The following is a 26,784-nucleotide window of genomic DNA, read 5'->3' on the forward strand; positions in this document are numbered from 1 at the left end:
CAGTTGTTATATATTATGTATAAGTGAACATGATAAAATATAATAATTCTTTACATCATATCATATAAGGAGAATAGGCAGATTTAATCATCATCAATAAAAGCTAAGTTTAAAATTAATAATTGAAAATTTTGGCATGATAGCTAAGCACTGATGTGGATCGAATCAGATTGGAGTCGGATAATATATTGTAAAATAGGAATAATGTTCTTAGATGACACTTGTAAGTATTTGTAAATTTCGAGTTAAAAAGTAAATCGATTACTCAATAATAACATTACAAAAGATATCACGTCTTTTGCAAGTTATAAAAAAATTCTTTAAATTAGAATAAATATTTAAAACGATTTAAATGTATATAATAACAAAATTAGAAACCAAATTTTTGAAGCATAATATATTTTTTAACTTACTAAAACATAGTTAATCATATTTAAATGTATTATCTAAAATTTTTTAGTAAAATTCCGTCTTCGTAGGAACTTTGAAAAAAATGCTAACCGCTGCGAGTCACGGCGGTGTAATAAGTGCGTGTTATTTTTCTCTGCATCATCAACGCGCGCGGCACCGGCCATCCCTCAAGGGTTAACGCGTCGGAATAAAAAAGGCACAACTTTGTGCGCCAGCAGCAGCATCGCATGCAGCTTGAGAGATGGACCGTCGCTGCCGTGATTATTATTATGATTGGCCCAAGGTACAAGTGAGAACAAGAATTCGAGCCAGCTCTTGTTTCTCCCGCGCACTTTTCTTGCCACCGAGCGCGAGCTCCAAGTTTTATGAATTATATCCGAGAAAATAAATAAAGCGAAAGGCAGATGCGCGCTTCAATACCGATAAATCATCTCAAAACTCACCGTCGGAGCTTAATGAGAAAAGTCAGCAAAAGTTGATGGTCTTATCCTTACCTGCAACAAAGAAATGAAAATGGTTAGTTCAGTTTTGATTCAATAGATTTGCAATAAATAAAAATTTGTGAAAATATATTCTGTATAAAATATTATTTGTGCTGAATGTGAAAATTCTAGGTCCCTAAATATTTAGCAAATCAAAAAATAAATTTATAGTCCGAATTCCAATTATGTGATGTGCATCAAAAATATTTTTATCATTTCTTTCAGAAAGAATCTTTCTTTAATATTGATTTTCATTTTTTGAGGTTTTTATTGAAATTGACACAAGCCTGCTGTGAAAACACAATTTATTCCCCATATTTTTGTTGACTCAACGGCACACTATAACTTTTAGGGGGTTCTGTTTGTCCGTAAAGGTATAACGACGTTTCATTCCTTCAGGTTGGATAATAAAATGACGTGGTGTGATGCAGGTGCGCTACCCTCTGGAATAATAATGCCAAGGTGGATGATGTATGGAGTAAAAAATTCGTGCGCAGCGCAACAATAATCAACTCGGTGGTGCATGGGCGTCTTTGTTGTATGTGTTCGAAGGCTGTGGTATACAATTTACACAGATAGTTAGCTCCCACAGTCGAATTCGTGGGAAGAGAGACAGCTTGAGAGGAGTTGACAGATCAAAATCACCACAAGTGTACCGGAAATCTTGATGGGAAGCTTACCCGTGGTAATCTTCACGCATTATTGATGCGGGAAATTGTGACGAAAATATTTATTTTGGGGCGTGCTTTGGTTTATAAAAACCGTAACAAAAAATAGTACCATAAATGTGAGAAAAAATATTTATGAGCAGCGGTCACTCATTTTAATTTTTGCAATATTGAAGATTACGAATTTTTAAAATTCAACTTTAGAATTAAATTTGAATTTTGCTGCAGAAAAATATAATATCAAGTTCTTTGAGAAAACCTTAATAATAAAGCAATTTTTGTAGCTCAAATTCCAGACTCTTATATTAAGTGACTGCGGCCAAGAAAAAATGTGAAAATGAAAATACAACGATCCTCTCTCTTGAAAATAAGAAAAATTGAAGCAATGACAAGTCAAGATGGCACACAAGAGCAATTTAAATCTCGTTAGCAGCTACCCGGTGATTTTTCTCCCAAAAAGGCAATAACGCAGAGGCTACTTTTGTTCACCGTAGGGGTCGAATAACAAACACCGCTCAAAAATAGTATCCATCCAAGTGCCCCGTGCGAGAGTGTCTGGCAGACGCCGCTGTCAGCCCGCGAGGTGCGCAACAAAAACTGAGGAATGCTCGTCTCTCTCTCTCGCTCGTTGAGGGCGGACGCCGGGGCTAATTTGGTACTCAAAAAAGCAAAGGGCCTCCAGAAATAATTGGTCTCAAAAAGTCAATACAAGAAATGGGCAAAAAACTCCAAGGCCAAGTTCACCATGCAGTGAGAAAAGACAGTGGAAAGAAAAAAAAAAGAACGAGATTGTTGCTCTCTCGGACAATTTCCATCTTTTTGCCGCTGCTGGCTAGCGTGCGGAGAGCGCCATAAATTTTACAGCAATGCAATTTTCCCATCGCTGCACAGCCGCCGATGATATGTCCGTAATTACATTGAGGTTGGTCAGGTATGGAAGTACAAAAGGTGCATTTTTCCGCCTCGTTTTTGTATTTTTATGGAGTGTGCAGCGCTGCTTTCGGGTGAATTATTGCGGTTGGTGCGTTTGTTGCGCGCCGTTAATTATTTGGCCGCCTCATCTATATAGATTTTTTTTTCACTCCTCGCAGGTAAAGAAGAGGCGGCAGGGTTTTCTGTTTGGGTGGAAACACGTGTTGCTCGCTGCCGCGTCTGCAATTCAACAAATGAGCCTCGGAAAAGAAACAAGGTTGTAAAAATTATATGAAGATGGAGGTGCGACGACGTAATTCCAAGGCCGGCCTAGACGAGGCGCGATAAAAAGTTTAACTTCTTTTTCTACACACGTATGTATAAATTCACACAACCATGCCCAACGAGAGGCCGAGTGGAGACGCGTTAAATGGGAAACAATGAACAGGCGAAAGGGTTCAGATTCTTCGAAACGCGTGCAGTGCTTTTGAGAAAGAGAAAAAACTTCACTTTTTCCCATCTGTGTGTGGAGAAGTCGCTAGACTAGATACTGAAAATTCATGTAAAATTCTGGATGCATAAAGATATGAAACTCCGTTAAGTGTGAGAAGCAAAGTCCTTTGCGACTAATGAGTATGTTTTAAAAGACTCAAATTTTTTAAAATTTAATTCAGTACATTCAAACAATAAACTAATATTTACGGTTAATTTTTTTCTAATTAATACCAAAAATAAAATTAGTTCAACCTTGTTGTTTAAAAAATAATTAGCTGAAGAGTTTTAAAGTAAAGTAAGAACATTTTTGCTTTCAAATTTTTGTAATAATTATATTATCTTACAATACTATCATTAACACAATCTTGTTCTGAAAATTTCCACAGTTTCAGTTTTTGTTACACTATTTGTAAAAATAAGGAAGTTTCAAGTTATCCACATTATTTTACAGCACATTTTTTTCCTTCGAGAATGTTCAATTTAAATATAAATTTAATCCATCTTCTCAGGAGAGTGATGATAATGCCCTTTCGTAATCCACCTCTCGTTAGCGATTCTTTATAATGTAAAATCCGTATAATAAATTTTGGCGTCTTTTAATTATAAAAAGGCGCAGGTGACTGTTGAACATGTCATTGCAATTAAAGCCATATTGATAAGACAGGGCGCCTGTAATAAAATCAGTTGAATTCACCTGGCGAAAAATAAGCCCACATGCATGCAAATGAGCGAGACGTGCGCGATTCTGGCAGCAGCTCTCCGTGGCCAGTCGCAAAAAAAAAATATAAGTGAGTCCGCTTTAATTACCGCGGCACACATAACGGTGAATAAAAATTCGCGACGTCAAAGTGTCGCGTTAAGCGCGAGAATTATTGCCCAATCATCGCTTAATTACCTTCTCGGAAAATCAGTGCAAAATTAATTAGTCGCGGCGAAATATTCCGCCAAATTCGACCCCGAGGTCAGCCGGGCGAAAGGTCGGCGTTCCTTCTCTCCACAGACATAGAGCGCAGAATTCCAGCCAGACACATAAAGAGTTTTCCTTTTGCATATATATAGACTTTTCTTATTTTATTTATCCTCCCTAGCGGCCGTGAATAATGTAGAGGTGTAAATTATCGCTGACCTTGAACCTGATGTTGTATTCTCGGCGGCGAGATGCAGATCTTTTTATTTTTTACACAAATAAAAAGATGCAACTTACTTTAAGTGCATCAGGTTATTCCAGTCCTTCTTCGCTCGCTCTCTCGCGCTCGGCAGTGAAAACGTGCGCTGGTCAGAAAAGCACATACATAGCGTCTCTCTTTCTCTCTTCGCGTTGTTATTCGTTTTGCACGGCATATTACTCTCATTATTTATTGACCAGAGCAGCCTATTTATTTTGCCGCGCGCTGCAAGGACTGCACAGCGCCGGATAATTGTTCTGCGCCGCGCGATGCTGTGCCCAAGATTAATTATTCAGTGGAATGTGGACGCTTATTGAAAGCAACAAAGCCGAGTGCTTGACAAAATGCAAATTTTTGTGCAGTTCTCATTTGAAAATAATATACACCTCTATCACAAACATTTAATTTTGCATGACAACAAAAGTGGTTGCATAATGAATGAGAATTTTAGCTCCACTTCAAAAGCAATAAATATGATTTTAAATAAATTCAAAAAAAAAACTTTCATTTTTGGAGGGAGAGAAAACGTAATAAGCAATCAGTTAAATTTGTAATATTTGATTTAAAAAAATTTAAAAATAAAAATATTAACCATATAAATACAAAAATGAATGATGCAACCGAACAAAACCAAACAAAAGAAAGTAAAATATATGAACTTAATTTTTATGATAAATATTTTTTAAATATACTGTATAAAAATAAATTATCATGGATTTCAATTCCTATGTGTGTATTCTAAAAACTAAAATATAAATTTTAGAGGCGATTTTAAATTAATTTATTTTATTCATCAGGACAAAAAATAATATAATTCATATACAAAAATTATTTTCTTTCAAGCTTTTTAGTTTAAATAAAACTAATTTAAATTGATGGAAGTGATATATAATGATGTTATGGTGCATTCAAATCTTAAATTGTGTTTAGAGCTTCTATCTCTTGCACACATTCAAGGTGCTCGATCAGTATGTCGCACGCAGCGACTGATGCAGCTGAAAAAATGGAGTTTGCATATTAACGAGCTGCGAGAAAAGGAACAACAAGGCTTATGCTGAAGAAGAGAAGAGCTGTCTGTAGTTTTTCTTTCTTTATGTTGACAGTTTCTCTCTCAATGAGTCACGTCACGTCGTTGTTCATACATTGTTCGCTCATTTCCTGCGCTCGGATACACCCTTAAATCCAACAGCTCGAGGAATTTTAAACAGCCTAAGAAGAACAATCAGAGCCGAATAATGCCAAGCGAGCGACGGAAGATTAAAATTATCCTCAGAGCAATATGTCACTCTCATTTTCCTCGAAGCAACGAGTGTGAAATCTATCAACCTCTCGTCAGTCAGCGCAAAGGTCGACGAACCTGCAGCTGTCTAATTAAAACTCCATTCAGCGCCGAAAGCCTAATTATTTACAGATTTTCCATGCTTTTAGCCTGGAGAATCAACTAATTTATGTGCGGCGGTAATTTGTTATTCTGACAACTCGGAAAACGTTGAGCATCAATTTGGACCTTGAATAAAATAAATTTCTTTTTCTCCAGCAAAGTGCAGCAATGCACTTCACCTTATAGCCTTTGAGAAATAATGGCCAGTAAATTTCAGGTACACGTTGGATTAGGAACAGACAAAAAAAAACACGAATGGGTCCCTGGAAGAAAATAGTGCCGTTAACCGTCATCCGATTATGATCAAACGCTGCGTGTCGATTGTTGTCATTTATTATTTCGAGTGCGCGCGCTCACGACGGGGCGTCAGAAATGAATTTCCGACCTTGACCCGCAGCCGATAAGTAATTTGTCACAAAACCAATGGCCAGTCGAAACATTTGAATCAAGCCCCGGTATATAATTGAGGTTGATCCCTCGTCAGGATTATTCTCCTGAAGTATGTAACATTTGAACTATCAGGAATTTTTATTCACAAAAGCAGCAGTTGTTTCGATTAAATTTTTTGTGATTACCGGCTGCGCACACTGATGGGGGATTAACATTTTTTTCTTTTGAAATCGACAGCAAGTTTTGATGGAATAATATACAAGCCAGATGTAAAGAAATAAAGGTGGATTACAATTGTGGATAAAGAATAAAATTTATGCTTACATTGTTTCCTCGATTGACCATATCGGTGACGCAGTGTTACTTTTAACAAATTCAAACTATAAAGAACTTAAATAATGAAAACTTTTATCAAAACTAAATTTAGATAGAAAAAACCATAATTCATTTTACATAGAATTTGTCGCAACAGTTTTGTAAAAAAGATGTGAACCATAAAACTTTTGAAGGATCTAGTAAAGCTATTTAAAAATACACATACGTGCAGAAGATTAAAATATTATGAAAAGAAAAAATATTACATAATATTATCAAATCTGATTAATCGTTTTGAATTCTTCCAAAAATTTACTTTGCTAAATGAATTAATTTTTTATTTAAATATTTTTCAAAATAACTAGAAATTTAACTTCAATAATTGATAACATTTTTTTATAATAATGATAAATAAAGTAAAATTGTGAGCGTAAAATTGCCTGCAAAATTATGAAACTCGGGAGTGCTTGACTGCAAGACAGGTTGCCTAACCTTCTCTTTTGAAGAAGATTTATGACGCCCTCTCGTGTATGAGTACATTCGTTTGCCAACTTGGTTTTTTCTACTTCTGCAGCCGCTGTTGGCGTGTAGCATTTAAAAAAGCGGCACATGTTTAAATTATCCATCGCGGCGTGCGCAACACCCTTTGATATATAAAGTTTGTAATGTACTCGCCGGCCCAATTTCCGAATCGCCCATTATCAGTGGGAAGAGCTGCTGTCGTAACGCGTCCCACGTCGCTGCTTATCCCGCGCCAACTTCAGCCCCGGGAAAGAAAACAAGAAAGACAAAGACATCGCCTCGCATTGTTATCGACAGGCCCTGCAATAATATAATAATTTTTGTATACGCGGAGGCGCACGACGTTTTCATTATTTGCTCGCCGTGGCTTTTCCCCGCGCAAATTATTAATTATCCTCTCATGCTCTTTTTTTCCTTCACCGAGAGAGATGCCATTGTGTTGTGCAATTATTTTTTTCCGTACCCGGCAGGGTGACTCAATAACATCGCAATTATTATTATATTGTGTTGTTGTAATGTACCTGCAGCAAGAGAGATGTGTGCCCTCTGTGTTGGATCCGGCACACATATAGGCGGAGCACCACACGAGTATGTAAAAGCAGTTTTATTGTGCCGCTGCCAGAGATAAATAAATTCGCGTTTCGAAGAGGAGCAATTATGCTTGTTTTGAATACACGTTATTTATGGCACCCACGAATTTTTATATAGAAAGTCCCCGCGAGAGCAGGGCAATTAAGCTCTGCATCGCAGCACAGGTCCTTTGTACTTTTTAACATGCACAGAGGCGTTTACACTTTTTCTCGCCCGGCGCATTTTGTTCCATCTCTCGTTGCGAAAGTTTCGTGGGATCCCAGTGCATTAAGATTATTATCTAAATTAGTGGCGAATTGGAGGTCCCTAAAACATGAAAATTAATTTGGATTGCATCATTTGAATGGAGTTTTATAAATTTGCATTGAAATCTACTAAATGAAGAAAAAATAAATAAAAATTGAGTAGTTTTTACAAAAAATAATATAAAATTAAATTTCGCATCTCAAAGTCAAGTCATTTGTCATCTTTTCAGTATTAATGCAATGAGAGAAAGTTTTGTTTTAGATATCTTAAATAATGGAACCTTAAAATTTTATCCACGTGTAAATGTAGTAAATGTCAAACTATTCCAATGCGTTTTTTCTGCAATTTTTTATGGTCTTCAAAACTTTCACGCCAGTGAATATTCAAAAATAATTCAATAGCAAGAAAAAAATCAGGGGAAATCATTCCATTTTATATAAAAAAAAAATACTAAACAAATAATTTAACTATTACTTACATTACTTAAAAAAATCTTGTTTGCATTGAGGGTCAATTTTTTTGCAGGTCTGTTGGCCTATTCTGAGAAGCCCAAATGTGTATTTGAAAAAATAAATAAGAGCTTCCTTTTGTGATCTACTTCTTCATTTTTTAATAGAGCTCACCATTGCACCTCTTTGATTTTCTTTTGCTGCTGGTATACCCGGCCGAGAAGTGATTGATTTGATATGGGGGCATCAGAGATTATGGCAGCAATTCTTACTCAAGTTGAAATATGCATGGCTTAATTCTTCGTTAGTAATCCTGTTAAAAATATATCCCATTAACATTTGGCTGCTCATTTTTTAACTCTCCCTGGTTTGTAAGTTGAAACGGACCGCGAATTTCAGTCACAATTAATCGATGTAGAGTGAAGTTGATACCCTTCAGCCGTGTCCAACATACAAGAGAGAAAGAGACCCAGTGCGAGTATTTTTATATTTATGGGGGCCACAAAAAATAATGGAGTGTGTGTTTTTTTTATATTTAATGTGTCTCGTCCGATATAATGCGAGGGGATCATGCTGGTACCGATATGCTAATTTGCATGACGAATGGCTGCAGTTTCGGTGCGCGGCCCGATGATCATTAGTCATTGATCTTGCAACCGGACCGCAATTTATCACATAATTCAGTCTGTAGAAAGCCTTTCAGGTGGTCCGTAAAGCAAGCAAAGGGGTTTTATATCATTTTTGCCATTTTAGCAATGAAAAATGTGTTTTGGAGCATAAATATGGGCAAAGTTTATAATGGGCATGAATATTATTTCTTGAAAAAAAAATAAAAAATATATTTTAAGAAAGTTTCATGATAATTTATAATCACATTTTTAAATAATTTTTCTTTATAATTCTAATAAAAACAAAAAAAATAATGATAATTCAAATTGTAATTTTCAAACTAATTAAATGAAACAGGTTTGGTCCATCGCAATTCAACTGCAATTTCCATAATTAATTCAATTACTCCTGTAGGAGGCGTGATAGAATCGTTAATGAAGACGAGATTTATTACCAAATCATATAATAAAGTAACAAGCCCCGTTAGGAATGCGCCTTGGTCGCGCCACCAGAGTGTGATCTTTGCTCGCCCAGTCTCTTTGTTCCTTATTTAACTCGCAATTAAATAAGACCTTCGCTATATTTACAATAAAAATGCACAAACTTCATCGCGCGACTCTGCATATAAAGCGAATAAATATACATGAACGCGGAAACTTCTCAAGGATAATTATATTTCAAAATGATAATAGTGCCTTGGTCTTCTGCTCGGCTTGTTCTGTATCATTTCAGAGCTAGAGAAAGAAGAAACGCGCGCGCATATCTCGGAGAAAAGCCGCGCATCACTTGCTTTACAATGCAAGGAGAGATGTTTAGTATAAAGTACGAGCCAAACTGCGCTCTGGGAATTTATATTATAGAAATAAGACGACCGGAGCTATATAATTGTACACCGCGTGTGCTCTCTGTGGACGGATACCAAGAAAGAAACCCCAGTCATAAAGTGCTCATTAATTCTGGAAAAATACAAACAAGAACATGCTTCAATGAAATTCAATTCACATAAATGTGTTGCGCCTTGGAATTTATTAGCAGGTTATTTGAATAAAAATATCTGTATGAAAAAAACCCAACTTGGACAGAATTAAATTAAATTACGGGCATAGTAATTTAATTGTAACGCACTGCAGCCATAAATTTCAATTTTATTGGTATGCTTTTATCTAACAAAATCCAATAAAAATTTATAACATTTCTTCCGTAGAAACAATTAATATCATTATGAGATTGGTTATAAAATTATTAAGAAAAAATAATTGTTGATAAATAACTAACCAAAAATTTATATCGATTTCTGAACTCCTGAGGTAAAAATATAAATAATAAAAAAATAACATCAAGTATATTGTTGACTAGAATCCCAAAAGACGAGCTAGAAATTTCGATCTGCACCTTATGCAACCAGCTTTTTTAACCCCACAAATCAGAGAACGTTTATCTGCCCGAATCGAAACCGACGAAGTGTAATTGTGATAAATTTGATAAATGGAGCTCGTTGCAGTGCAAGTCATTACCATTACGTAATCTATAATTAGACAAAGGAATAAATAGCTCGCAGCACACAATCAAACCGAAAATAAACGCTCCAATCCGGGCAGCCTATTATAAATTAGATAAATTACAAAGCTTGTGTAGTTTTCACGTCGACAATGAAGGAAGAACGAAGAGGGAATCAGTTTGTGGGGCACGAGTATAATTATAAATAGACGTGGTGAAAAAAAAAAAAAAATTTTGACCGGAGCAGCAGTGCGTGGTTAGCGCCCTGTAATTATACGTAAACAGACGTCCGACGAAGCAGCAACCTGTTGCCTCTCACAAAAGCAAAAAAGTGGCTGAAAAGGGAAGGCGGGAAAGGGTTGGGCCCTTGACTTTTGATTTTTTTTCTTGCACTTGTGCTGTACAATGCGTGTGCAACCGGTAGCAGGTATCGTGGCGGACAACCCTAGAGGATCATTTCGAGGATGCTAATTATTCTGATTTGATCTTGGAGGGAAATTTTGGTGTTGAAGGGGGAAGGAGACGAGGAGAGGAACCACTGTTTGCTTTTTTAAATTGAAAAAAATGTAATAATTTATTTTATCACTGATGTTTAATCTATGATGAAATTTTTTGAAAGACAACTTTTTTTAAACTGACCAGTCTACTTTCATTTTTGTAATTAATTACAATTGTTTATTACGCACCATAATAAGAAAATTATAAAAATCAGAAAATGAAGCTTTTTTATGCAGCAACTTTTGTGATGTGAAAATTATATTATAGGAAATAAAGATCAAAATTATTGCGATCGGTTGCGGCAACGTGCGCGGTGGTGTTTCTTGCGAAATGCATTATCAGCACGAAGCAATTTCGAGCGGTCGTGTTCAGACAGACTCTGCAATAACGATAACAAGCACAATTGCTCTTCTCGTCCGGCGGTTGTGCGCGCGTAATTAAATTAATAATGCGCTCCCGACCTAGGTTCACTTCTCTTTTACACTGCACGTCGGGAAAGAAGTGGAAGAGGAAAAGCATAGTCGCGGCGGGCGGTGAACAGGGTGTTACATGTGCATTTCATCACAAAACATGCCTGGATACACACGAGTGGGCTCTGCAATGCGTGCGGCCGTCTAGTGCAATCTGTACCACAGGAACTTGTTTAATTAATTTTACAAAACTGTTTTAATTTTTAGTAAATAATGTAATATTGTTAGCTTTTATATATTTTGATGTTTTAATTATAAAATATAAATAATTATTTTTTAATTTTGAAATAAATTAGAATATTTTCAGTGCTTTGTTTAATCTTTTAAGTGAGGGAGTTTTAATTTCTTTTTAAAATTAAGAATATAAATTAAAATTTACTGTCAATGATGACACTCGTCTTAACGTCTAAACTAAATTTTAAATTAAAAATTAGAAGTGCATTTAATTCATGTTATAATGCTTAAAGTGATTAAAAATTTTAGACAAGTCGACAATTATTGAAAGTTAGACCCGATTAACTATAATATTCAAGCCACATGAAAGGTTTTAATTTAATGTATAAAACATTTGAAAGTTAACACTCAAAACGACCCTTTATGGTCAACTGCCTTTTTTCAACAAGGTTAAAGCCTGGTCAAATATGTTATCTTAATTTTTTATTGAAATCGGAGAATACACACTAATAATAATCTACTTTATAGAATTCAATTTGAGTGTTCAAGGAGGAATATCTTTAACGCATTATGTCACTCTTTTGCTCTTTGATTAAACTCACGCATCAATCGTGGGTGCATTTGCAATTTAATAATATTAAACATCGCAATCGCTGGCTACATCCAAGACCTTTTACTTTCAGTTTGCACGCAATTATGGTCAATCAAGCACCGCTCTCTAGACAAGTGTCCGAGACCAGCGACATGATGGTGGAAAAAATGTACGTATGTTATCTAGGCAGCAAGAAACGCTATACAATGTATTTGTAACAATGTGGACAAATAAACAACAATAATAATAATAATAATAATTTCCCTGCTCATATCCATTCCCATAGTAAATAAAATTGCGACACCGTAAATAACTGGGCAGTGAGGGACCGATTTAATTGATTGCACATGCAGACACCGTGATGCAGATCGTCGCGCGTTTTTATTGTAAAAAAAAGCGAGCAGTTTTGCAACGAGAGGTTGATTTGTGATTTCTTTCAGCTCACATTTCCATAAGGCAAGAGATAACACTGGACGTGTGGCATAAATTAATAAATAATACTATTTATTTATGCGTTCTGCACCATGTGAGCGGTATGCATGTGTTTATGAGTTTCTTATGTGAATGACAAACTATATAGTTTTTTTTTCTTGTCGTTTCATGCAATCAATTTGTCTTTCTCGCCTTTATCTGATTCAGAAAACCGCAGCGCACACATCAAGGCGCCAGGTAAATACAAAAAAATGCAACAAGAGTTTCAGTAAATAGAAATAAAGTTGATATCAATGAAGGATATCCATTTTTTTACTTCATTTGCAACTATGCAATAAGGAAAAATAGATTTTATTGAATAAAAAATTTAAATATTTTATTTTCCTAAAATCATCTGTGAGTTTATTTCCTCTAATAGTCTAGAAAATTTATGTTCATAAAAAGAGAATTTCCAAATGGGGGTTGCCGTTTATTTAAAACGGTTAAATTTAATGTTAGAGTATTAAATAATCATTATTATGGAAAAAATTTAATGTTATATCTATAAATTAATTTAAAAATATAAACTATTTCATTAAAACTTTAGACACTGATTCAGTACAGTTTATTTTATATTGCAAGGAAAAGTGTTGCAAAATCGAGGTTGGAAGTCGGCTGAAGCAGCATCAGACGCTTGAGAGAGGAAAACAGCATTCTCTGCTCTCATCATTGACAAGACGCAATTGAAACAATAGGTCACTGCTTCCACGACGCGTCGAACTCAATTGTCTGGCAGCTAAAAGGTATGCAATTAGCAGTCTCGCAACATCAGCTGACGCAAACGAAATGAAAATCGCTGCTTGCTTCGATTGAAAAACAGGTAAAAATAAAACGAGAGCGCATCTTCGTTTGTCAAGAAGTGGTTATTCTGACCGAGCTTTCACTTATGTGGAACAATAATTAATTTGCCGCGAAGCCGCAGCGGTCACTCGAGATCGCACCTTTCCTCCTTGATTATTCTCGACTGACAAGTAGAGGAGGCGGTCATGCAGCAGCGCGACAGTTATTGACCGGCAAAAAGTTTTAACGACGACGGGAAATTATCCCGTGCCTTTATTGTGCCAACTTCACGCCGCTCGAGTACTGTGAAATGACTCTTCTCGGACGTGACATTAGACGGCGCGAGCAGGACAATCCCTCCGTTTCTCGGTGCACCTTTTGTTTCCTCACAGACAAATTTCGAGAGCGATACATTGTTGCGGCCGGAATGCGACCTGCGACTCGCAAAAAGTGGTCAAAGCGGTCCTTTTTTCTCTGTGCTTGGGTTCTCTCGGTTTTAATTAGAAAAAGTTCGCCACATACACGGCTGCGTTGACGCTGGACTTTCTAAAAAGGCTCTTCTAATGAAACTAGGCAAAAAAAGTTTTGCCGCAATTAATGACTAGCTTTTCCCAGAAATATATATATTTTTTTCAAACCGCTGAGATTATAATATTTTTATTTTTGCACACATGAGTGCACCAATCTGGGCTGACAACAATCTATAATTAAAATAAAAGGCGCCATTCAAAATTATCCATAGAACGCTCACACCAATTAAGCCTTCACTTTTAAAAAAAATCAATCGCCCGGATCGCTGCGCTCGGCGGCGAACGAGGTGTTTGCATTTGTTTCGCAATAGGCAGTCATTATTTCCGCTGCAATTTGACGAATCAATCGCTTATGACCGCTGCAAATATGTACTTATACTCCAAAAAAAATCTTTGCGGTTCAGAGGAAAAGCCTCAGACTTCATGCACTGATAAAATGCGACGAAGAGGAAAACATCATTATGAAGCAGGTGACTCACCTTTCAATATACGTTTTGGTGTCAAAAAGAAGAATCAACGCTGATAAGTTGAATGAAAATTTGCACAAAGGGAAGAGCGTGGGCAACTTCCTGCATTTTTGCTTCTTCAGTTTCTTCCTTAAATTTGTAATTTAATTTTTTACCGGTGGGCTTGTACTATTAGGAAAAAAAGTTATTTAATTCATTCATCATATTTGCTGAACCTCCACAAGAAATGAAAAGGCTTATAATATTATCTAACATTAAACGCTTCTATGTTCATAGATTAGTTATTTAATTTTAATCATAATGTTACTGAATAATAGCAATTTAAATTTATAGGTATAATCAAAGTTAAGTCAAATGTAAATAACAAACTGAATTCTTCATCTATAATTAATAAATCAAAACCTCCCAACAATGATTCAGCAATTTAGGACATATTAATGATATATCAAAATATAAAATTAGCTAATATACAAGAATAAATACAATCTCTCGTTCATAAATTTTTAAAATATCATCTGATGGTCTTCTATCATTGTTCGTAATTAATTATATTATTTTATGTAGATTTAATAGAATAATTTTTAAATTTGAGTATGTATGTGAATAAAAATATTGTTAAAATCACCAAAATTATAATTTGAAATATAGAAAAATAATTGTTTAATAATGTTTAAAAAAAAATTACTCTTTACCTAAATACATTTCATAATTTTGTACTCTAAAGGAAAAATACACTTGATAATGAAAATTATTAAAAGTACATTTTTATTAAGAATTGTAACGATTATATATCAAACAATGCTTCAATGCCTTTATCAGAATAAATAATTAATCAGATATGTATCGTTTTCAATTTTTCCATCATAATTATTGGACCTGGCAGGTGCACTACCTTCGCGCTCCATCTCTCGGAGTTCCTATCAACCTTACACTGGCTGAATACGACTTCGAGCAGAAAAACTGCAATGATTTTTTTTTTTATAAATTGTTTTGTTTATCCACGCAGCTTTTTAAAATATGAAACGCTTTTCATATTTATCTCCGTGGCTCTTTTAATATGACGCAGGACGCAGGTAGCTGCTGAGTATCTTTGCGTGTGAATATCACTTAAATAAATTGTTCGCTGCCACTTTTATGAATTGATAAAATATGTGGATTTATGGTTCTGAAAGGCAGACAAACTACTTTCTTTGCACCTCACTTTGAGGAGAAGAAGATGAAATACGACGAGTCTGCTGAACAAGCAGCTCATCAGTTCGAGTTTCATTGCTGCGAGGCAAATTTCTTGCAAGATGATTTGCATGAACGCCAATAAAATTCTATGAATTCTTTAATTTCCATTAAACGATAAAAATATAATAACAAACAATAGGGTTTAAATGCAAAAATTTGATCTCTAAACCCTCTAAACCAATTTTATTATAAGATTTTTATAAAATATAAAAATAATATAAAGGCCGGGGGCAAATATTAAAAATCTAAAATCTGGCTGTCAATTTCTCTCTCATTTTGTTTTCAGTTGTGAATAATGATTTGATGAAACTATTTAGGTCAGAGCGCAATTCTTAAATTCTTTTTTTCTATTACTACCAAATCGATGTACTTGTGTGTGGTTTCTAAATGCAGTGACCGCAACGCATGGGACTGCTAACAATGTTGAATGGCGAACACGATCGAGATGCATCAGGGACATTAATAATAGCAACAGCAGAAAGTGCATCTCAGGTGCGCGCCTACGTCTGCTGAGGGAACTTGATAAGAATCAAATATCCACAACTGCTGCATCCGCGCGCCTTTCATAATGACCATAATAACGAAAATGCAACTTGCTACTGTGCGCCGCCTAAGAGGGCAACAAATTGGCAGGGCAGTGCAAGAATGGCTTCTGTAATGTGCGTTGCAAAATCATCTGGGAATTTCTCCAAGTGATGTTAATTTTTGCCACGAATGATTGCTTCTGATCAGAATGTTTTATTGATATTATAATAATTGTGCCCTGAACCCTTTGATTTACAGCATGTAACTCCTTTTTTTTAATTCAACGCAATCAAGATAAAATTTATTATCTATTAAGAGATTGATTAAATATTTTAAAAATACCGGTTTTTTAATACTAAAATTATATACAGTATGTTTTGAATTTATGTTGAATATTATTTATATTATTAATGCAAAAAATTTTGCACTTCCCTCCCATTTTAAGCCTAGGGCGCGTCACGAATGCATGCAAACAGGAGTAAAACGTCAGCTAAAGCAGATTTTCAAGCAATGTCGGTGTTTTGCGTGCAACAAAGAAAGAAAACGCAAAGAGATGCACTTTTCCTTGGGCACGATATACGAGTCGATTTGCTTGTTGCGAGGGAGAAAGAGAAACCGGTAAAAATAAAATGAAAAAAGTATACAAAAAGATGCGATTTTCACGTTTCGCATAAGAGAAGCAGCTCGGCAATATCGTGTCTCGATCAGAGTGTGTTTTAAAAATAACATCTACGTGCAAGTACACTCTTGAGTGATTGCTTGTCATGGAAAATGCTTTGAGCCTAAAATATACCTCGCTTGAACAGCGTCGAGATCGAACATCAAAAGGACGGTCGAGAAAGAGAGGAAGATTGCAATCAGCACGGGCAGAAAAGATGAGCGGCGAACGCATCCCGTGTGTGCAATTTGGAGTCAATTTATTTTGCACCTCCTGATTTCGATCAGAGGTTGATAAAAATGACTTACGTAATGATCGAATGATGGTGAAATTGCAGGTTATAAAAAAGCAAGCTTTTTACTGCAACATGTTTTGGACAACTTGCAAAGAATGATTTGGTGCTTTGCACTACAATTAACAAATTTAAGGGGCAAAATATTCATTTGCTATGGTGCATTTTCTATCGTTACCCGAAGTATTTATATTGGGGGGAGGGGGTGTACATGAACTATATAATTAAATTTAAGACACACATTTCATGCTGCATTTAGAACGACTATAATATATTTCTGGTTGAGAGATAAAGGACAACTTAAGTGTTAAAATTTATAAATTTGGGAAAATTAAAAACATGAAGGGGAAAAATAAAAATAAAAGTAGGGATTTTAACGGAATAAATAGAAAAGTTGGCAAATATAGGGTCAAAAACATAAACATAAATAAACAATAAAAAGTTACTAAAATATTAAAAAAATATTAATATTAAGTTTTTTGAAATGGATTTTTTATATAATTCTTGTTATAAAATACTTTACCAATTTTTCTGGAAACAATTTTCAATATTTTTTATGGGGTTAACACATCATTATAGTCAATTATAGTCAAATTAAGCTACGCAGTTTTTTTTAAATATCATTTAATATTAAAATTTTAAAAGCAATTATTTGTTTTTGGTAATCCTCTTTATAAATTATTAATAAAAATAAAATGCTTGATACTAATATATAATAAAATATTAATCACTGCTAGACTTACTCAATATACCATCATCATTAAATTTAACATCTATCAAGTAAATAAATCTAATAAAATAAGTTTTTTATAATTAAATTAACCATTAGCCAAGATCACTGAGTTCTGCCACTTTTTTTAAAGTGGCTTTTCTGAACGTGGCCCCAATCGCAACTCAGCGTTGGCTGCTTTCATTTTCAGTTTGGGAGTTTAATGCACGAAAGTTGTCAGGACGAGGAAGAAAGGCTGCGAAGAGAACAAACACCGCCACTTACCGGTAAATCGAGAAGCGCCTGCAGCGAGTGGAGAGCAGCCCCCTGCCGAAGCTTGCAGAACTCGACGAACTCCTCGTCGTTGCTCTTCTTGTCCCTGATGACTCTGCAATCACAAAAATTTTGCATATCATCATTTGTCAGGCCGGTCATTAGCGATTTGTTTTAATAATCGCGTTCGGGTCGGTGACCGAATGCGGATGGATTTAATTTTTTATGATTCGCGCAGACCGCTGCCAGACTCTTGGCGTTGCGCCCAAATATTTTCGCCTCGGCAATAAAGCACGTCTCTCTGCGCGTATATAATAAAAAGCACACCTCGTCGGTCTCAATTATTGACCCCTCGGGACACGAGCGCGCCTCGTTTGTTCGCAATTTCCAGCACCATCAATATGGGCGTCATAAAAGTAAATTCATTTTTGCCCTAACAAGGTGGCTCAAAACGGTGATGTATTATTTATTATTCACGCGGCCGGCGAGACGTAATTATCGAGGTTTTCACTTTCGCGGCTGTTTTCGGTGCCACGGGCAGACAATATTGTGTTAAAAGTGAGGCGAGGTAATTTAAGCACGCAGCCGTGTGCTAAAAACGTCAATTCTCGCAGCTTCCAAATTAAAAAATATACAAGTCTCTTTATGCGCGCGGAAGGCGTTTTCGTGTTTGAATTTAATTTTCGAGTTAGTGTGTTCGTTAGAGAGAGAGAGAAAGAAAACGGCTTCGGGGTGGGCTGAAGCTTTCGGTTTTATGTAGAAATGGAAAGGACAGTCAAATTACACACCAGAGTTATATTTTCGTTTTCATCTCCATGTTTCTCGTGAATATAATTTTTCATGGTCAGCGTGTATAGAGAAAGAAAGGTACGCACGCTTTTTACTCCTCTCTCATTCACAGTGTATATCTTTTGGTGCATGCCGTGCTGGCGTGGAAGTAGGTTATTAAAACCCTTCTATTTATGAGAAGGTATATACGTGCATGAAAATTTGAATAGACCTTTTTAACCTCTTTTACAAGAAAACAGATTAAATGATGGTCTATTATTAGTGGAGAGCATCAATGTAATTGCATATTGCTTCGAATTAAATTTATTTGAGCATATACACACCCCATACCACTGTAATTGTTTACTGAAGTATACATAGAGATTAAAAAAAAAAAAATCTTAAAAAACCGAAAATTATTGAAATTCTTCCCCTTTTCAACTTCCATATCAAATGTATAAGTTAATTTTGTGAATAAACACAAGTCAAAACTGCGATACAATATATTACTCTCAAGAATCTCTACAAATGCATGCACTAATCAGTATATATATTATAAACAAAGCGTAAAAACTTTATAAAAATTTATATCAACATTTAGCGTGATGACAAATTTTTCTTCATGGTTATCTCTCAAGTGCTAATATAAAATTAATTTGATAAAATGCAATTAATGTTTTATTACAGTTATGTTTTACTAAATTTTTATCAATTAATTAACTTTTAACATTCATTAAATAAAATACGTTTAAAAATTTAAACTTAATTTTCCAAAGTTTGAGGAAATAGTTTTCGTATGATTCTTAATTTTATTCACTTGTTACTGCTACATCATAAAGTTATAGAAACGATGCATAGGAAAAAGTGGTTGGCTATGATTCAGCTTTGCTTCCAGCAAGATAAAAATTAACACAATATATAGAGTTTTGAACAAATGTATTGTTAAATTTGTAACATAAATTTATAAAAATTTTCATTTTTACTTAACCTTCAATAGGTTAGAGTGTGAATGTTCAAGTCCTTAACCTAGAGGCACAATTCACGACTCAAGAGGTAAATTAAATAAAAAAAAATCCCATTGAAATTTGACGTTGGCCGAACAAGCAATAAAATAAAAACGAGAAGGATGATGCGCGCTTTGTCGGCTCCATAAACTCGTCTGCTGGTGCGTCAGATATGGATTTGGAGAAATCGGACCATTTGGGTCAGCACGGCATTAGCACTTCTTCTCTTATTCTTCTTCCAAAAGAGATGCACCAACATTTATTTGGATAGCACATGAGGAGGCTTCATTGTTCGCCGCACGAGACTAAGGCATTATGCTCGAAGGTAAAAAAGGAGCTGAGAAAATAATAAAACACGCCTCGGCAGTAAGTTATTCTCAGTATTTTCCTTGCATGGATAGATAAAAAAAAATTAAGACAAATTACCCGAAACTGAATGGGAAATTATCCCGGCGGGACCCAACAAGTTGAAAATTCCTTTTAATTTCATGCTTTTTTAATTAAAAGGAAAATTGTTTTCTGAAAGTGCCGCCACTATAGGCGAGGTGTATGATTGAAGATTACGAGCGTGACCCAGGGCGTGAAGGGTTATCAATGGAAAATAACTCTCTCTCCGTTCTCTCTTTGCTGACTTTGTCTTCGGAATGCATCTTGCCATATGTGTGTATTACTCCCGTGCGTGTTGGAGCACCCAGATCTTGGCGAGAGATAAGGAAGCTCTCTTTGGTGCGAATTTTGTGTCATTTGCGTTGACATTCAAACATAGGTCACCATCTAATAGAACACTCAAAATCTCTTGCCCATTTTTTTAACTGCTTCTACACCTTCATGGAGAGTCCTTTTTTCTCGCTCTTTTGGGGCGAGAAAATCTCAGAGGGAGAAAATATGACCTGTGACAATTAATGCTAAAATCTCACCCTTGCCGCCCGCCACCTCCGAGGCCCTGGTCCAGTGAATCCAGTTTCCGCGGTTTTACCGTCGATTTCCGCGATTTCCGCCGACTTTTTATGGTACGTAATCATTCCACAACACTTTTGATACACGTGAAAATCCACCTTTACAAATGTTAATGGGAAGAAAATTGCGTTAAATTGGCATGAGACAAAACGAACACGTGTTTTCACGATTTGGCTTGATGAAGGCCATTGGTTGACCAATCACGTGACTTTTACCACTTCAATCACCTGTTAATTTCTGGTGGGAAAAATCATGTGGCGGCGGGAAGGGTGCATGTTTTTGTCAACAAACGTAAAAAAAAATATTTCGTTTTGGGAAAAATTTAAACAGACACAAAAATTTATATTTTGGATTTTTTTTAAATGTTTTTAAAAGTAAAGCAAAGATTAATTTTTCTATTGAAATATTTACTCTAAAGAATTTTAACCAACAAAGTCGACACTAACAATGAGGGAAAGTTTGCTTGCGATTTATTCCAAAAAAGTCAATTGAAGGATTCTAGGTTAGTTTTGTAATGAGAAAGTGCATTTTTATCCCGCCACAACTTCCTCTCGGCAGAGATCCATCATTCAATCGCTGATATGCTTCTCTCGGCCAAACCGCGATCGCGAAAACACAATGGGCCAAACATCAATTTCCCGCGTCCGTTTTCAATGGCAAAATAAATTGTGAATCGATACGCCGCTCGCAACAATAACAACAAACCGGCGGCGGTACTTAAAAGTGGCACGCAAGCAAGTCTTTTTCTCTCTTCCTCTCTTTCAAGCATCTATTACATTCGTGTCTCTGAGATCTCGTTGTATGTCACAGTTTGCAAAGTGATAATAAATTTACTGCCACATTAGAGAAACTCTCAAGAGCGAATGCGTGTTTTTATTTTTTAACAACAGGTTGCTGCCATATTTCATTGACGAGCCAAATAAATTCCTTTATGGCCATTCAAGGTGCGAGAGTTGGCACGACGATAACGCAGCAAAAGTGTTTTCCTGCATCTCTGCCACTTAGAATTCTTCCTTTTTATTTATCATTTCCAGCGTGAGAAACAATCCCATCACAGTGTCAATGGGATCAAACTTTCGGCCAAATCATTGCTGCTAATGAAACACGGATTTCACTTTTATTTTTCTAAATTAGCGTTGTCACTTTTACAGAAAAATTTAATGATATAATTTTCTTTTGTGTTTACAAAAATTCGCTCGGGTGCATTTTCGAGAAGGGAAAAACGCTGATTACATTTTTTTATCCCGATGCATTCTTTCGTTGCTGACCCAATTCTCAAAACTCGGTGAGCCTTAATAGGATTAGGGGAGATTACGCTTTGTTAGTAGCAATAAAATGCCTCTAGAATTATGTACTTTTGGAATCTGATGCTATAGTATAGTCATTAAACTAAAACCACAAGTGAGCGATGACAATATCTCTAATGGAACTTCTGGCCTAGTTTGGAACTCTCCAGCTCTTTTGGTACTTTGCGAGAGAGCTTAAAAAATTTCGTTCAACCGCACTGGCCGGCCAGTCGGTGACTTTCGCTCTCCGGAGAGGAAATTAATGAAGTATGAAATGAGAGAATGATACTCCCAACGCAGCAGCAGGCCATTTTAATTACGGCACAAGATAATATAACGAGTTCGTTCGCCGCTGCGCTGATCGGACAATGCGCCACTTTCGTTTCGACTCCATTAATTTTGTACATATACACGCGGGAAGTGTGTGTAATTGCATTTCGCCGCTTGGCGTGTGAACGTGTTTATTTGAATGTAATTTAGCTTGTACTTACAAATGATATTTCAGTTGCCGCCGGACTGTACTAATTAGGTTGCAGGCGTGATTCTGGACCGTAAAGGTAAAAGTTAAAAGATTGCAACACGGCACGCAAATTTTATTTAAAATGTGCAATTTGAAAGAAGTTCCAATATAATGACTAAACAAGATTAATCTAAGTGTTATAATTCTCTTTCAATGTGTGTTTCACTGTTAAGATTGATGGATAAGGCAAAAAAATATTGGTTTTATATTACTGTATAATATAAAAAATTTTCAAAGTAGTTTTAAGAACAAAATTGACAAGCATAACAAAACATTTAAAAAATAATTTAAAAATGTAAAAAAAATAAATTTGTGTATGTCACAATAATTTTCTTAGAGTCAAAATATCATAAAAAATGGCAATTATAGTTATTTGTTATTTTTTTTTTTTTTAAATAAAAATAAAATGTAAATAGTGCTGAAAAATACGACAAATATATTGCTATCGTAACTACCACATATAATATATTAGTAAAATAAAAATAATAATAAATCACATATTATAGTGAAATAAAAAAAGAATACATAAATAAATCCCTAAAATACCATATTAGTAAGCATAAAAGTTGGATGCGCGTGAGATAAATATGCTTGTACAAGCATCAAAGAGTACAAAGAGCTGCGCGCGCTGTACAACAATGATTATGTACAATAATTTCACATTTCCATTCCGCGCTCCGGGCGAGTTCACGACATAAAAAAGTGAAATTGGTTCTAAAAATGAGAATGCACAGACGTCTCTCGTCTTGATAATTACACTGGCCGGCATTGTCTTGCCGCGCGCGGATATCTCTTTCAAGTCGAGCGTCCAATTCCTCGCTCAAGCGAGAGATTTATAGCCTCTTATTCTCCTCTTCACAATATATATGAAAATTAGCCGCCTCGCTCGCCGTCTAATTCGATAATCTTTTTATTGCCTCCGAGAGATGCACTTCGATTATTGTAGCACAACGTGCGTCTTCTATATACATCGCTGGCGCAGAAACGTAACGTGAAAGTTTTGACCACAAAGGTTAAATGCGTTTTAATGAGATGCGAATCAGATCCATCAGATTGATAGACCGTATAAGCGTTATAATTTTGTCGTTCATTATTCATTCATTCGTATTTTAATATGGCCGCCGCGAGTTTTCTCGATTCTCTCCGGTCAAACTACTTTCGCTTCTGCTACATTTCGGCGTCACCGGATATTTATAATTAAATTATACACCCGAGGTATGGCAGGGCGAATTTGTAGCAATAAATGCATAAAATATCGAAAAGTGGAACGTGTGCACTTTTTGGCAAGGTGCCCTGGGCGCTGGCCAATAAGGAGCGGACGAACGTAATTACTGATTGGAAATGCCCCGGCAGTAAAGTGATTTGGAAGATATATTTTCACAATGAGGGGCGCGCACATTCTTGACCTCGCGGCCCCGCGACGTGCTGCGGAGCATGTAGATCGTTTGCGCATAATTTTACGTCTTACTATTACTTTCCGATCCGTGAATTTCTTACGGCTGTAAATTTTATGGTCCACTTGTTTTTCTCCTTATATGGAAATTCGCCTGATTTGCAAGTGACGTAGAACCCGCGAGAGCGTCAAAAAGCAAGACTTTATTTCTGCTGTGAAATACAATTAAAATTCCTTACAACTCGGATTAAATTCTTCTGCTCTGTACCAGAATCTCTCACCACGAGCAATCGAGCAATTATTTTTTCACGTTGCTTATAAAGGCGCTTAATAATAATGCATCGAGGCAAGTAAGGGGAATGCAACCCGCAAGACGTATATGACGAGAATTTGCCTAAATACATGTAACCTCTCACTCACAATCAGAAATATTATGTGTTTATAACATTCTCATTGAAAAAACGAACAATGAAAATTGACTTTTCCTTATTATTTTTATATAAAAATCAATTCATGTGGAGCTTTCATTAAAATATTTCAGTTGTTCAGATATTCTCGGATATTTTTAAAGGGTTTGAAACTTTGACCTGTTCCCATTAGCAACCATTTTCACTGACGGAATTTGTACGTCTGGCACCGCCCAACAGCAATGCAACCGTTTTCCAATGATGAATTTGTTCCGAATTTGTTTGTAAGTGGGACGACAGACAGTCCAATGCATGACTATTAAGCAGAACATGTTCATTTCGATGCATCTGCCGCGATTGATTGACAGGCAACATCATTCCGCAGCATCCGACGACAATGGTTCAATGACAAGCCAAACAAAACACCACTATGTCTTCTTCTCGCCGCGTTCTCCTTTTCCAACTCCGAATTTCCCATTTGCAAAGTGAGTAAAAAACACACTTCTGTCTTACAAGAAGAAGCGCGCGCTTTCACGCTGCAGCCAAAGGAAGTTAGAAAGATTTTTGATCGGCGCTCTTGTGCCAAATAAGGAGAGAGAATCGTAAACAATATGGAGCTATTTGTATGCAAGTTCAATGTCAGTCAGCGTCGTTGTGTACAAACACACATAAAGCAAGCGGCGGCGGCTCCTTTGTCTGCGGCTGAGCGGCGATTCTCCTCTCAAGATCGTAGGAGTCGATGAGATTATAACATGCTGGACTGGAACAGAAAAATTTTCACCCAAGATGCCAAGTCCGTTAAGAAAACAGGCTAAACAGATAAAGCATGAAAATTGCAGTTAAAATTTTTAAGAACGTAATTTTAATAAATTTAATAATTAAAATTAAGTCTATTTCACTTATTTATTTTTTATTTATTTTTCTTTATTTGTAAATATTAATTTTTTTAATTTTACGCCCACTTGCTTATAATTACTTAAATTTGTAATATTACTTCAAAAATATTAATAATATATCAAATTAACTCTGAATTTTGTTTTTTCCCCAATTTTTAATATTTCTACTTGGCATTGATGGAAAATTATAGAATTCTAAATTCAACAGGATCTATTTCCACGCTGCTAGGGAGCACAATATTATTTAGCAATGATTGATTAAGTTGAGTATATTATAATGAAATTACTGATCACCAATTAAATTAATGTAGTTGCTTTGAATCACGGGATTCTTAAAACAATCTGATATAATTCGCTGCCAAATTATGCAACTCTTTTTTTTAATTATTTTGGTATAGCGCCGAAAGTGCAACGGCCGCGCCCAGAGACGACGACGGAATGCCATCGCGGGCATTCATTTAACTACACCCACACTGCATAAATTGTAAACGTCATCGTGTCCAAATACGTTGGAATCGGGTGCGGCTATTTGGGCTTGCACTACGAAGCGAGAAATAAAGAAGACTTTCTTCGCAGCCTCCGGCGGCGTCTGTGTTAAACGAAACAAGGTGATTAAATTTTAATGCCACGCAGAGAGATGCACCTCTGCAACTTTCTTCTCGATGCACAATGCACAAAATTATTTGGTTTGCTATTTGAATATCTTCGCTTTTGTGAAGGGAATAAGTTTTAATTAAAAAATATAAAAAAGAGTGAAAATCGCCAGCTGGACTTTTGAGTGACTTGCTCCTCCTTTGCAATTATTTTTCCTGCGGCGCTAAATGAATTGAGGTTTCCTTTTGTTGTAATGTAGTGCATTTGCAGAGAGGAAGTGGCGAACACTTATTGATCTTAAACGGTTGCTCTACTCTCGCTTCGAATTAATAGGCAATGCCTCATTTTATTACAAACGCGGGCATACCGAAAACGCTCCTTTTCCTTTGCCATCGTAAATTTTATTGGGAGTGCGAGCAAGTTTCACTTTGATTTATGATTTGTTGGTACTACTGAGCGCACGACGGCTCAAATAAACGGAGATCACTTGGGAACGAGCTATTAAATTCACGGAAAAATTAGTTTGGCAAAGGTCAAGTAGAAACTTGTCCAATCAACCGATTTATGACAGCGCGAGAGGTAGCAGCATTCAGAACGTGATCGCAGCGACCCCAAAATTGCCTGAGCTTGCAAATTGGGTTTGTATTTCAGCACATTTCAAAGCGAAAGAGTGGATTAAAAATATACAGTGAATGTTTAAATTTTGAAAAGAAATACTGTAGAAAGATAAAATTATTTAATAGTAATTTCAGAAAAAAAAATCTTACCGCAAGATATATGAAGTTGATTTAGTATAGCCAATTTAGTTTTTAATCATGAAAAATAGCGTAATTAGTGGAAAATTATTCATTTCTTTATTTGTATGAGTTGCAATTCAAATAGATTTATATTTTCAATACAAATGCAATTTTTAGCAAATTATAGAAATGATCATTATAATTATTTTTATTATGATTACCATCAGTTTAACTAAATATCAATCTTTCTAAAAATTGAATTGTGTTTTGGCTTTTATAATTATACAAATTGAACTGTGCTAGAAATGAAACTGGCTGAAATTTAAGATAAAAAAAACTACAATTATGTATTATATGATTGTGCATGACTTACTTATCTTGCATCAAAATTAATTTCGCATGGAATGACTAAAAAA

The 26,784-nt window shown here is 35.6% G+C and overlaps 1 protein-coding gene across 2 annotated transcripts in view; it reads right to left on the reverse strand.

Annotated features, from left to right (window-relative positions):
* The window catches only part of LOC132198179 (rho GTPase-activating protein 20-like), a 204,856-nt gene that overhangs the window by 147,772 nt on the left and 30,300 nt on the right, over positions 1-26,784 (reverse strand). For both annotated transcript variants that reach the window (XM_059622038.1, XM_059622037.1), the window contains exon 6: positions 17,819-17,921. In XM_059622038.1, the coding sequence (XP_059478021.1) occupies positions 17,819-17,921 (103 nt within the window). The remainder of the gene's footprint in view (positions 1-17,818; positions 17,922-26,784) is intronic.

Source organism: Neocloeon triangulifer, unplaced genomic scaffold (assembly GCF_031216515.1).
Source record: "Neocloeon triangulifer isolate White Clay Creek 2 clone unplaced genomic scaffold, ASM3121651v1 ptg000012l, whole genome shotgun sequence".
In the NCBI taxonomy this organism is placed as follows: Eukaryota; Metazoa; Arthropoda; class Insecta; order Ephemeroptera; family Baetidae; genus Neocloeon; species Neocloeon triangulifer.